The 14,836-nt window shown below is 37.7% G+C and overlaps 1 protein-coding gene across 6 annotated transcripts in view; it reads left to right on the top strand.

Annotated features, from left to right (window-relative positions):
• Window positions 1-14,836, top strand: part of LOC110466430 (fibroblast growth factor receptor-like 1) — an 82,719-nt gene that overhangs the window by 45,760 nt on the left and 22,123 nt on the right. For all 6 annotated transcript variants that reach the window (XM_021522911.1, XM_021522908.1, XM_021522906.1 and 3 more), the window contains one exon: window positions 6,438-6,713. In XM_021522911.1, the coding sequence (XP_021378586.1) occupies window positions 6,438-6,713 (276 nt within the window). The remainder of the gene's footprint in view (window positions 1-6,437; window positions 6,714-14,836) is intronic.

Genomic DNA, 14,836 nt, shown 5'->3' with positions numbered 1-14,836 from the left:
ATGATTGACCTGGTGTAAACGACAGCTCTGTCTATAGCGTAGAGATATGCGGTTGAAGTTATACAGGGTTTATTGTCAACTGTAAATTTCTGTGTTGATACAGAATGATGGATGATCCGTTTTATGGATATCAATTGTTTTATTGTCTATCTTTGTTTACCTCCCTTAAGATTGAACTGTGACAAACCTGAATTGTAACTCAAAACTGAAAATTCTAATTTTTACTTAAAATGTTCGAAGAAATCTGAGTGTAAAGGAAAAACCAAGCTTACTTAAACAAGGGCGTCCAACAAGACAAACATAATGAAATTAAAACAATCAACTTCTCTATGAGGCAATAACATTGATAAAATTGAAAATTCTTTGGAAAAAACCCCCAGAGTTTTAATATAAGGAGAAAATTTGATGAAAAGATCTTGAGGTAAGAATTCCCTTGAGGAAATTGGGGGGAAAAAACTTCTTGTGAGAAAAAAAATAATTTCCCTTAAGGGGCATTGTAATGTGTTCTTTCCATATGACAATTTTTCAAGGGTGTATCAATTACATAGCACTGGGGAGTCGACTGATGCTGGGGCGGGTCTTCCTGTATCTGGAACGCTGCATCTTTGTTCAGTATCCCTGGCTACGGACCCCTGTCAACTTCCACACGGTTCTGACAACATAAAACAGCGGTTCTGTTTTAACACATTTTTTTAGTCGCTAATTAGCAGATATTTTACCACGTTTTTTGCCAGGGCTTTGTTATTTTTTTTGTTCTCGATACATCATGATCACATTTTAATGTCTGCAGAGTAGCTGTGAGGCAGACACTATCATACGGAGAACGGGAACACACAATAAATGGGGCAGTACAGGCTAATCATTATCAGTCAGAATGTTGACATGATTTTACAAGGCCACATCATCCAGCCAATATGATGTTATTTTTTACGAAGAAGTGTTTCAGGAGTTTAAAACAAATCCAACTTCAACTTTGAGTTCATTCATTTTTATGGTCAGTTTAGAACGATTTGAGGATAAAATAAATTTCATAATATAATTAAAGAAAAATTATTGATAGACAAAATATTATTTTGTGATTTATCTAAGAAACGTGAAAAAAGTATTGCAAGAAGAAAAAGTTACAGCAGTATCATTAACTGGGTTTGTTTGTCAGCAGTTCAGATGTGAGATGGAGTCACTGTATCGGAATGGATGTTTCACCCATTTAGGATCGAACTTGTCGATGACTTGAGAACATGGCTCACTAGCTCCATTTCTGACATTATCTCTAGGAAAACCAGAATTGGTTTAAGTTGGGGTCGAACTTCTAGAGAAAGTGATCAACCCAGTAAACAGACTTGTGGATGCAGACTTCACAAGAATGCTGATGTATTTCATTTTGTATACAACCTGTCTGGTTCTTGCCTTCCTCATGATTTTTCAAATTCCTTTCTGAAATTAAACAATTTTGTTATCTTTTTACCGAGATTACTCGACATGATATGTTGGAAACTGAAGCAGAGCCGTGTATAACCTTGCAATATGCACCTATAATTCTAGATTTCATTGAATCAGGGGCGGTATAAAGTGCAAAAACAGCATTTGAAATTGAATCCGTTTTAATTCTAGAAGACGGAAATGGCTACAAGATTGATATGTTTTTGTAGTAATTTGGCATGTACAGCCAGAAAGGGCACAACTATGCTTCTGATAGGCGAGGTGGGAGGAGGGGGGGTTCAGGGGGGCTGATAGGCGAGGTGGGAGGAGTGGGGGTTCAGTGGGGGTTCAGGAAGGGGGTTGGTGGGGATTCAGGGAGATGATAGGGGAGAGGTTCGTAGGGGATTTGGGTGAGGCGGGGGGAGGGGGGAGGAGGGTTGTGGGGATTCAGGGAGATGATAGGGGAGAGGTTCGTAGGGGATTTGGGTGAGGCGGGGGGAGAGGGGGGGAGGTTTGTGGGGATTCAGGGGGGATTCGGGAAGGGGGTTGTTGAGGATTTAGGGGAGATGATAGGGGAGAGGTTCGTAGGGGATTTGGGTGAGGCGGGGGGAGAGGGGGGGAGGTTTGTGGGGATTCAGGGGGGATTCGGGAAGGGGGTTGTTGAGGATTTAGGGGAGATGATAGGGGAGAGGTTCGTAGGGGATTTGGGGGAGGCAGGAGGAGAGGGGAGGAGGGTTGTGGGGATTCAGGGAGATGATAGGGGAGAGGTTCGTAGGGGATTTGGGGGAGGCAGGAGGAGAGGGGAGGAGGGTTGTGGGGATTCAGGGAGATGATAGGGGAGAGGTTCGTAGGGGATTTGGGGGAGGCAGGAGGAGAGGGGGGGAGGTTTGTGGGGATTCAGGGGGGATTCGGGAAGGGGGTTGTTGAGGATTTAGGGGAGATGATAGGGGAGAGGTTCGTAGGGGATTTGGGTGAGGCGGGGGGAGGGGGGAGGAGGGTTGTGGGGATTCAGGGAGATGATAGGGGAGAGGTTCGTAGGGGATTTGGGGGAGGCAGGAGGAGAGGGGAGGAGGGTTGTGGGGATTCAGGGAGATGATAGGGGAGAGGTTCGTAGGGGATTTGGGTGAGGCGGGAGGAGAGGGGAGGAGGTTTGTGGGGATTCAGTGGTTGGACCTGGAGAAATGTTAGCTGTAGTAGGGGGGAAGGGGGGGGGGGCATAGTGGGGGTCCGAGGGTATCCAGTACAAAGCAAACAGTTAAGGTCAACAATGACTTATTTCAGGACATATATATTACACCATATTTAAGATCTAAAAAATGAAACTATATATAAGTGTGTTGATTCACTACAACTTTACAGCTTTATTTATCATTTATCATGATTAGTATTTTTTATCCTACAAAACACCTATTAATCATTTGAGATAAGTTTGGTGTAACATTAAATAACCTAGAAGTCCTGAAATAACATATTGTTAAAAAAAAATGAAGAAAATTACTAAGTCAAATTTTTATTTCAAACTTGTTTTATTAGATTTGTACAGTAATATAAATTGAATGTTTATATGAATAAAACCCACCTTGAATCCTGCGCTTAATTTATCATTATGGCATATCAAAAGATGATAAAAGGTGCCTATTAATCAGAAGATGATAAAAAGGTATTAATCAAGATCAGAAACAGAATAAATAACTCCGGCATTTAGGTTTTGAAAGAAAACATGGAAGGGAAATACATACTTACAAATCATTAAAAGCTTAATAACTTTCAAAAGTCAATGAAATTTGAGCTTAATTTTACATCTTTAGCCAAACGAGGGTAATGGCTTCACTCCTGTGTGTAGAGGTGGGCCGACTACCTAGCTCTTAAGACTAATTGTCAGCTATATGTACGTCTACCTAGGGCCCTGGTTATAACACAGGAACAAATGTTCTCCTGTCATTAACCACTGAAAGCTCCTTCAGGAATAATGTAGCCATTTAAAAACCCATCACCTGCTTCACAAAGTTTTTACATAGCAAGCATCACCTTCTGTCTAGGGGAAAAATAAAAAAAAACTTACTCCAACAAACTGGTGAAATAGGATATCTCTGAGGGAGGGGAGAGGGCAAGGCGGTATCTGTAGCTGGCCTATTGTGTGTTAAAGTGGCCCCACATACACCAGGCAGATTTGTAGTGATTATCTGTAACTATATCCCCGTCCCTAGTCCTCCCAAACTACCCGTAAAACCCATAAACCTTTTGGAGGTTTGTTACAGTAGGCACCCGTAGCTGACTAATGAGGCGTGCACAGCTCCACTCTTTGTGTAATGACTTGTTTTAGAACAGGTTTTTTGGATAAGCGTAACACATGATAATGGATAGTCTAATCTGTGATCTGTATCCACCCTGACAGAGATTACTGCTGGGGTGGGCACCCGGTTAGTTGGACTCGGTCGTGTAATGGTCGTTCCATTGTGTACATGTAGGTAGGTTTTCCACTCAGTGGGCCCCACACAACAGTAGATTCAATTGTCAAGAGAGATAAGTACTCCTCCCTCAAATAATTGATTTTGGTAAGTCCTTATCGGTACAGTTTTATTCTGGTTTCGAGTTCATCTGAGTGTGTTGTTTTGCTGAAACTGATATCATGCCTACATCTAACACAAAGCGTAGCATGTTATGGAGCTTTTGTATGATCTATTTCTCACATGACAACAACAGGTCATGTTCTGTTTCTCCTGATTACATTGTTAAGGAAGGGTTAATTTAATTACCTCAAGGATTCGGTATGCATGCATGTAGGTCCTTTCAGAAACATTTAATCTATAGTTAAATGATGCCCAACCCGATATGTCCCACCTCCGTGTACATTGATCTGTCTGTAATGAAGCTTGTATACTTCTAATGTAGGGGTGTTATGTTTGTCAATGAAGACATCCACTTTATAGAATTTTAAATTTGAAAGAAAAAAATATTTTCAACATATCTGAGGTTAAAAATTAACTTTTATTAGCAACATCTTGGAGACTGCGTTCTGCTGTATATAGAAATGGTGGTACCAGAAACACCAGATAGTATTCCTAAAACTGTAATTTAGCCAGATAGGATATTGCCTTGGAGAAAGTACACAGGATGCCAAGTGTTTGGCTAGAAATGGTAGACAAAATTTCCCAGCCGAGACCAGTAAATACATTAGATGATACCCAAGGGAGTCAAATTTAATTTGCCGGCCACTTTAGGTAATCATTCCCATATTGCAATAGGACAGGGTCAGAGGTCAAATGGGGTTCTCTGCACTGGTGAATAACTGATAAGGAATTACTCCATTTTAAACTACTGGCAGTACCTTTAGGTAATGCTGATGTTACTTTGCAATAAAACAAATTTCATTTAAAGAACAATTGGTATGTTTAAAAGTGAGAAATGGTAGCGATAACTTAACGATAACTCAAACGTTGTGTAGACTTGATGCTGATGATAGGCCCAGAGTCTTTATATTAGAGTTTGTTTATTTTCAACACATGGTATCAATTAGTAGTGTATAAACTTATGGTATTCCACTATAATTTGAATATGAATTTCAGATTCGTTCCATGTGAACTCCTCATGTAGCTGATGCCTTACTTGGAATGTTTTTCCTACAATTCCAGACTCAATGTCGAGATTTTGTTCCAGTCCTTCGGTTAATGAAGCTTTCTTAGACTTGTGATTTTAAGTTTGGTTAACATGAACGTTCGGTTAACGTGAACATTTCTCATGTAAAATTGTGTAAGTTTGGTGAAAACGTTAGCCTAAAAAAATAAAACAGATTTAATTTTAAAAATTGAAAAAACATTTGAAACAAATAATGTAGCAAGATTTCTTATCCTATGATGATGTATACCAAATTTTGAAATCTGAACATGAAATTTATTAAGAAATCATTTCATCTGAGACTAATTAATTTATGGGACCAAATAAATCAAGAAACGACAGGACCTGGAATAAATTAAGACATGTCTATCAGACAGACTGTTTGAGTTAGAGACAGGGGAATGGGGAAACATTTATGCTCGGACATCGGATACAGGGAGCGGAACAACAAGACAAAATATGAGAAAAATAAATGTGTAAATCTGGATTGTGTTTTTAGTGGAGTGGTTCGTATGGGGGTTGTTAAGGAGATCCTCCTACATTACTTCTAGGTACTTGGGCTCTCCTTCTCCGCCTCTCCTCACCAGCCCCATCACTGAGTCACTCAGTTAACAGGGACACTTACATAAATCAACCATCTTATTATTTTATATGACAGAATGTTTGGCTCCGGTCGTCAACACTCCAGAACAAAAAAAATTGGCCAGAATTGTGGTCGGTATGTTTTGGTTTGACAGAGTAGTTATCACTCTTATACGCATTTGGAAGAAAAAACTTGAAACACTTAATTTGTCTTTTACATGGAAATGTCATCAAGTTGTTGTTAGTTTTTACTTGTGCTCGCTGCTGACAGTGAAACGTCTTAAAGCTACACGCTGTAATATAAATTACGACAGAAGTGGTTTACAGTAGTATTAATTGTGCTTCATAACAATGCACGATTGTCTTCAGTTAGCCCACGTGTCGTTGTTATACAGACTTCCCTATCATCAGGATTCGTGATGAACATGGGATGAAATAAAAGCTTGTTAATAAAATAAACATTGCTAATAAAACCTTAGTTCATCAATAATTGATACGATACACATGACGTATGATAAGCATCCGTGTCTTAGACTTCCCTGTAGTAATCATCTTAGCAATATCAAGTGAAAAATAGTTAACACGGTAGCATAGTAATATATCTAGACAGAATATACTGCTCTTTAGCATTGTACAATGTGTTGCTTATTATCAGCATAGAACATACTGTGCTTAATCAAAGTAAAATAACAAAAAAAACCATTAACATATTCCTTGAATAAATAGAAATGAATTTCTTACGTATTCTTTTTAATTGCTTTTTTATTTTTTTAAAATTTTCATGCTATTGTCACTTACTGTAAGATTTGATATTTTTTCAGGTCCACCGCGGCTAAAAGAAAAAGCCCATCTTCGTTACCGTCTCAAGGTAAAACAGACCAAGAAGATCAAGTGTCCGGTAGAGGGAGAACCTGCTCCCATGATTCAGTGGTTGAAGGACGGACAGGATATTAATATATTGTGGGATAGGTACCACGTCCTGCGGGATGGCTCCCTAAGGATTCGGGATATCATTTTAGAAGACGGTGGAAGCTATATGTGTAAAGCAGTGAATGGCTTCGGCAGTATCCATGTCAACTACACAGTGATCGTTGTCAGTAAGTACCACAATCTTCCTGTATTAAAAATATTTAAAAACAAAGTGGAATATTCTTGCATAACTGCCCTGTCCACCAAGAGGAGACTTCTGACATGGATTTGACAACATATAGGCTAAAGGTATTGACGTAGGGGAATCAAACGAGACCAGTATAATTGACTGTTTCTCTATAGTGTTGCTGTGTGGATCGATTCACGACCTGGGATATAGACCATCTGTATGTAAGATATTCGGGGCATGCTTTTTAATTTGCTCACCATGCTGAATCGTTAATGAAGACCGACACTCCCCTCGATATTCCCCTTAAATATTCCTCCCACTACAAGGAAAGCAGAATTCCTGTCGTTACAGTCAATATTATTGTAATGATCTGTACCAATTCAGCGAGAGTATGGTGCGGACTATATAATCAGGATCATTTGGTACCTTAACAATATAAGTAAATCCTTAGAAGTTCTTACATTTTACCTCTGTCTTTACAATGAAACTACATAATCATTACCGTGTGACGACTCCATCAATATTACACTGTATACCAAGTGATAAGCACCCCGCCCCCTGTCAATATATAAATACCTCACACTGCTTTACCCAGCTACTGGTATAGTTCCTGTCAGTGTAAGCATTGAATAGCTGATGGCATCAAATGATGATAATTGATTGTATGATTTCACTCGAGTTACTAATTTAATTTAATTTAAAAGGGCGTTTATTGCATACACTATGGTTGAAATGCAGGTTATAGGTAAAAGATTGGCATGTAATGCCATGCACTTGTCAATCTAAGGATCTACAGGCTACACAAACACATGTCAGCCGAATATTTACTATGACGTAAGACTTCTGAGAACCTCTTGTGGGTATTCTTCAAACTTCTGCTGTATAAATTAGAAAGCAGTTACGATTTCCTTTTATTTCTTTTGTGAAAATAGTAGATTTAGAATCCTAGATTTCTGAAAAAAATGGAGATGTGTGAAAAAAAATGAAAAATATATTTCCACCAGATGACATTTACAAGGAGGGTAGCGGGTTGGTTGACACAGTTGTGATTATCCATTTATGCCATATTTTATAGACATCTACGGTACATTTTATATATTATGCGTAATTTGTGAATCGAATCCCACCCAACTTTTGATTGTTCAAAAATGTATTGTGTTTGTATATTTAAGATGTTTAGCGTTTGCAAAATAGTGTGTAACAAGGGACCAATTAGAAGTTTGAAGTGTTAAACAAAATGGCTACAGTTGAGCAATAACCATGACAACATTCAGCCATTTTGACGGAATGATGGATTGTTGGGATGAGGCATCTGTGCCGCAGAGCAGCCATTTAGTGCAGCTGGGCGAGGTGGTGATACATTTAGCCCACAAACCTGTATGTCGTAGTCATATGCTATCCTTGTTAACATGTGTGTTACAAAAATACCTGGTAAATTGTCGAAACGGGAGTCGTAAGTCACGACTACTGTGTGAGCGTGTGATCATTTGCGAGTTGAAGGTGTGTGTAAGAGACATAAAACACAGTCAAGTGTAAAGAAATTCGGATAATACCTCCCATTTCATTTCTATTTAGAAGATAAATTTCTGGAAATTGAATTTAAATTAACAGGTTCAGGATCATTAAAACAGTACTGCACGGTGTATTAGTGCCCCATTGCAGGAAGATGGGGAGTTACAGAACTTGTCATTCTCCAGGGAAGTAGTTTATGGCAAGGAAACAAGCTATAAAACAGATTATCTTTAACAAGTAACAAGTCCACTGTAGACCGATTTCAGGTAATAAAATACAAGGAGATAAGCTGGTGGACCTTCGATGCATATAATTTCACCTGAACTGACCCGTAATAGTCCTGAAGGGTGGGGGTAGGCCTGTGACAATTTTATGTGGCATGCCTAGTCTGTTAATGTGTAATTTATGGCTTCTTTGCCAGCTCCTCGGCTGTGTAGGACTTCAGCACAGTATAGGGAAGGGAGGGAGCAAACGCCAGGCTTTATAACTTTAGGGGTCATTACAGGGCTGGGCAGGGGTTATTTTTTGTAAAAGGGTAATTGTTGGGGAAGGGAGACATTACTTAGGGGCCATGTAGTGGGTGGTAAGGGCTGCTAATATAAATGTTAGGACCAGTATCATTATAATTTACTGTACAAAATAGTCAACATTAATTGAGGGATCCTTTTGGGGCTGGAGTCCAAAGTTACTGCTAATTAGTGGGATTTCACTGTATTTTATTGGCTACTAATGTTGATGTGGGGGAGAGAGCATACTGCCATTAGGCTGTACAGCAGGGGAGTCCACTCTGAAGGATCAGAACTGGATTGTCCGCTGGGAAAGTGATGGCCAACATGAACACAAGTCGTGAAACAGGAGTTGGAGTGATGTTGTTTACCTTATTTTGAGGTCAATTATAAGAGGAAGAAGGGTGAATGACCCTGATTGGAAAGGGACATCTTTATGGGGTGAAAGGATCACTGGTTTTAAGGGTCAATTAAGAACTGGGAAGGGGCTTTTAATTGGCATTAAAGGGAGACAATCTTATCGAGGGTCACATACAACTCTACACCAGAAGCAACATTAATGTCAGACACGGTTATTTTAAAGTCGAGGAGTGAAAAAATGCCACATTCAAGGTTCAAGAATTAATTACTGTAGATTTCCACTGTGATACCTTATCTTCGGCTGTCAATGGAGCCCATGTGCCATGTTGTTTGGACTAAAGGTTTGTTGGGTGTCCTTCCAGCAGGTTTTAAGACTGCTCTAGATATTTTCCCAAAGATGTTTTTCTTAAAAGTACATGTTTAGGGAATGGGAGGGATCAGGATATTTTGTTTAGGATGAACATAGAAATCTAGAATATAGATAGTTTATCACGAAGCAACAGACTACGATTCTCAGTTATCCTTATCTTTATTATCAGGTTTAAAAGTGTTACAAACTTTGATGCTTGAAAATTATTTAGTTGCAATGGAGTTGGAAGTAACAGGTTTGAGTTGAGTATCAGTATCAGGCCGGACTTACAAGTATCGTGTCTGGTTCAGACTCACATCAGCCATGACATGTTATCAGCCGCCATCTGCTTCATGTAAAACAAAATATACAGTTCCAACTTGTCATCTCTTTGACAAAAAACTAAACAGAAACTCATTGTCAGGGCTACCCATGGTGACAGACATCACTAGCAACCAATCAAATCTCCAGCAGGGTAATTATGTGATTTGACAAAGGTCAGATATCTTGTTAACCCTGTCAGAGCTCTGACTAATTGTTACAACTTGTACAAACATTCTGCTTTATTTCAAAATTTGTCTGAGATATATGTAAATATTCTAAGCCCCTGTTTATCCTTCTTGGTAGATTATGTAGCATATATTGACACGATAGTTTAAGCTTCTCCACAAGTTATTACACTGAAAATTTAATTTATCATTCAGCCATTACATTTTTATTGTTTTTATCAATCTAAATGCGTTCAAGCCAGGAATTTATTACTTTTCTAAATGAGATATTAACTCATTCATATTAAACTCATTCATACATTCTATTTGAGAAAGCCTTTAATATTTAAAGCGGATCAAATGTTTTAATAATTCATTATATTAGATAATTTGTCAGATGAAATAAGTCCTAAATAAACATTAATTGTCTATGTGAAAGGAATTGAAATATAGTTTAATATTCAAAAAGTTTATAAAACTTTGATGAAGAGTGATGATGCTTTCATGTTACTGTATCCATTGTTTCCATGGAATCGTTAAGGTAATATGCTACTTTATACTATAAACCTGTGATTTGTGTCAGAGTTATCTCCCTTAAAAATGTTTCATTTTGAGCTTGTAATTCAGTCTTTGCGTATTGCAGAGTTATCTTCTCTTGGGAGCAGGTATTGATTGTTACGTCATTTGTTTATGAGAGTAACGTTATCAATTTTTGAGAAAACAACGTCATTTTCTCACACAAACCAATGACGTAACAATCAATACCTGCTCCCAAGAGAAGATAACTCTGCAATACGCAAAGACGGAATATAATCTGACTAGTGAGTGGTATCGGTATGTCCTGATGTATCTTTCAAATGTGTCATCACTGACTTAAAAATGTCCAAATAACCAATCAAACAGATATTTCACATGTTTGCTTTAGAACTCTTCGGAAAGGAGGAAGGATGTGAGAGTAAAGTACCTCATCACTTTAAGTGTCAGAGTTATCCCTGGGATCTGTATATTGCAACTGCAGGCACCCATAAGTAGCTATGAAAAATGGCTGATAACAAATACTCCTGTTATTGCAATGAGATGAAATCAACAGAATGTCGAAATGGCAGTGCTATATGAATAATTTGTGACCCTTCAAGTGGATTTTGTACGGAAAAAAGGTGTAGATGTGTGGGAGGGATGAGATGAGATTTGTGCTGATATCACTCGTATGTAAAATACATCCCATTGCATAGAGATTTATGAATCTTGATAGAGAAGGAGGGTTTCGACTTTACAGTAAACACCGTTTCGAGTGTTAGAGAATTCACTCTCTAAGGTTAATTTAAAAGGTTTCCATTCATGAAAACAAGTATCTTGAGAAAAAAAACCTGCTCGCTTAGACTAATGATTAAATTATCTAACTTGTCCATTACATTTGAAACTGTTGATGTGCTTTACTTGCCATAACTAAATTATCTGCATACTCATTGATGAAAACAAGAATCTTGAGAGATGGGTTTAAGTAGGTCACAGTTTAAGAAGCCACTATACTTGTTTCTATTGACACAGACTTTACAAATGGATTTCAATGGGCTAGTTGTATATTTACCTCATGTCAACCCAAAAATGACCGAGTGATCTGGACTGGACACAAACATTCCCTGATAAGAGTGACCCTTGACCTGAATTTCTTTCCGTCTTTCGGGGACTATATATATAAACATACACCTTCAGTAGAAAGAGGTTATTTATTTAAGAGTTTTGAAATTAACATTAGCTAACTGGTATCAGAAAAGTAAGATGTTAGATGCTGTTAAAGGTTTTTGTGTATTCATTAAAATCTTCTATTACGGAGTGTTGCCAGTACATTGAAGTTTTACATCAATTTCTATATAACAAAGTTTTTGAAATGACTCATAGTGTTTTTGATCTATAGACAAGAATTGAATATAATTTTAGTAGATTTTTCTTAAAAATGTGTAAAATAAATTCTGTGACCCAATTCAATTTTCCACGAAAGACAGATTGTATAGGTACCTAGTTCTTATTTTGGGCTGGTATTGATAAAAGTTTATGGTTAAAGATAAAGTCAACATTTAACTATGAAGTTGTTTGTGGATACTCACATACCAGGGTAATTATAATCTCAACACTTTTAAGTTGTAAACTTTATTCGTTTACTTGTTTGGAAGGAATGTAAATGCATATTGTGATGGTTGGTATTCAACTCTTTGAAAATATGTAAACTAAAAAAACCAAGGAAAGATGTGTGCCAGAGTGTTAATGCATTGTATACGTATGTCGAGGGAGAAGTTTTAGGGTTGATAAGGAATCTGGTGTGTGGTTAGGGTAGGTGGTGAGCCTGGATTTGTTTGGATAGTGTGTGGTGACAAAGAATGGTGTTTGTGAGGATGTTATCTCCCCGCTAGCATGATTAGCTTTAAAACAATGTTTTAATATACTTTATTGTGTTATTTTAATATTTGTATAATAACATTTCTTACTGAAGAAATAAATTATGAAATTTTTAGAGTCATAAATGTTAAAATAGTCTTTTGATTTGAACATTGATGAAATTTCATGTTTTTAAAAAAAATAAAAGTTCTCATTTGATGCAAGCTTGTAAAATAGTTTCAGCTCTAAACCCTATATGTGGCCCCAAACAATAACCTCCCTTTGTTTGGTCACATAGAAAACCATCCCTGCCTATGAGTATTCCCAAAATCTGACCTCGGTGTCACACTGTCAGTATTCCTACACCATTTCATATTTTCTTACCTCAAATTAATGTGTGATTTATTTATTTTAAATATTTCATATATTATATATTTTATATATTGTGTCTTAGGACTAAGGATATAGAAGTTATCAATATCAATTGTAATTTTTTAACTTATCTGTGAAGTATTTGAAAGTAGGTATATTATGCATTTACCATTATATTGTCTTAAGTCAAGTATGAAATTATAAAATACCTCATCCCTTGTGATATGAGGGATGTAAGACGGACCTGGTAGAGTTATTTCATTCTGTTCCTTATCCCCAACCTGCTTTTGGTGCCCTCCTCCCCCCTAAACTCACCTGTATATTGACTATAGGTCAAACATAACATACCCCTCATCTCAAATGTAGCTGCCCCTGCCCCCCCCCCCAACTAATATGTATAATGACTACATTCCAAACCCCTGCCCTATCACTTTTCCCTTCCCCAGCTCAGCACAACCGACGTAGAGCCCAGAAGTAGAAGTATAATTTGAGATGGTATGAGAAATCCCAGGTACATTTGATAATTTTCCAATTGAAGAATTGCTTTGAAGATGTGTAAATACAGGCAGGCCTGAGCGACAACAAGCCTTCCATGTGATGGAAGTCTGTGTTGTTTTTCCATCTGTCGGGGAGAGGGATCAGGTTCATAGTCAATATCAATGCAACGCAATTACTCCCCCTCAGGAGCTCTATTCAACAAGACTCCATTGTCCTTGTTAATACCTATACGACTGAGCCGTGGGGATTCCTCGCAGCGAAAAAGTAAAAAATAATAATTTTCGTGCATTTTTGCGTTTTCTGAATTGATCCCACTCGGTACTGCTGAGAGAACTACATCCAATATGTTTTTATTCTTTCGTTTTGATTTCCCATTCTTCTGTCTGAATGACTTGTTTGACATCTATTTGAATTGACTGTTCAAAAGCAGCTTACACCTGTGCCTTCTTATACATCCCAAACGCAGAACTGATTCGGATTGCTGCGGGAGTATTCGAGTGAGCGGACGTCACAATCTATCTCATCGAATTGTTAAAGCCATACTAGCACTTGGATGACACTCCACTGGCTATTATTACTTTCAAAAACTCTTATCCCCTCTTAACAAGATTTCTACTTCAGAACTGAATAGAAATAGGAATAAGTTTCCCCAGCAACAGTTGGTTGACTTCCAATACCTTCATTACTGGTTACTACTGTGGCCACATCGGACCTACCAGTGAGGTGGAAGCTCGCCCCGATCATACACTGTATGCAGAACGGCCAAAAACACATCTCTTATTTGCCCGTTGTCCCGGCCTTTTCCCTGTAATCCCTCCTTTGAAATTGGGTACTCAATAGAATTAAATGAACTTCTAGTCCTTTACGAACAATAGTTTATTGAAGTGTCCACAGGGTTCATGAACATGTGCTGTGTCTGATACAATGAGGATGTCAGAATACCACATCTACAAAATTGACAAACTCACCCCGCAATCCTACAACCGTTATTCAGTACTGAGAATTCCATTTCCTTAATCCTTCCGTGCAGTTCAACATAATGGCTGAAAAGCATTTAGTAAGAGCACACACAGATTAGCCGAGAAAGTTTCAATGAAATTAATTCATCGTTGCTAAGTTACAGGTTGTTCCTTTTTTTTCTTTTATTCTCTAAATTTAGAAATTAATAATGCCTGAAAATCCTTTTATTAAATCAATTAATATTTAGAAATGGAATAATTTGTACTTCATTCTTATAATTGCATGAAAAGTACAAAGAAAGTTAATCTATAATTTCAAAATTAGATCTTTTGACTAAAATTTCACAGTAGTAGGTGAACCAAGGCAGTATAGGGATTGCTTTCTGGGTGTATAGAGTTTGAAAAAGAATTAATCAGTCTTTTTAACAGAAATCTTACAATTTCTGAAGGTGGAAATTGAACTGAACTTTTGACCTTTTATCATAGCAAGGGATATTTGTTTGTATAAACATACATTTTTCATCAGCAGTTTATATCAATTCCACCACAGTTATAAAGAGACATTCCCTGAGGAGTGGAATCACAGTAATATTAGAATATTTATATAATTTCCTCTCCATTGAATCTGCTTAATATCCCTGCCAGTTTTCCGGAGTATCAGATATCCTGATTGGTTAATTACCCCTCTCCTGGGGGTATCCTGT

The sequence above is a fragment of the Mizuhopecten yessoensis genome, unplaced genomic scaffold, assembly GCF_002113885.1.
Source record: "Mizuhopecten yessoensis strain PY_sf001 unplaced genomic scaffold, ASM211388v2 scaffold11133, whole genome shotgun sequence".
Lineage (NCBI taxonomy): Eukaryota > Metazoa > Mollusca > Bivalvia > Pectinida > Pectinidae > Mizuhopecten > Mizuhopecten yessoensis.
The sequence above is the reverse complement of the archived record's forward strand: the minus strand, read 5'-3'. Positions and strand labels throughout refer to the sequence as shown.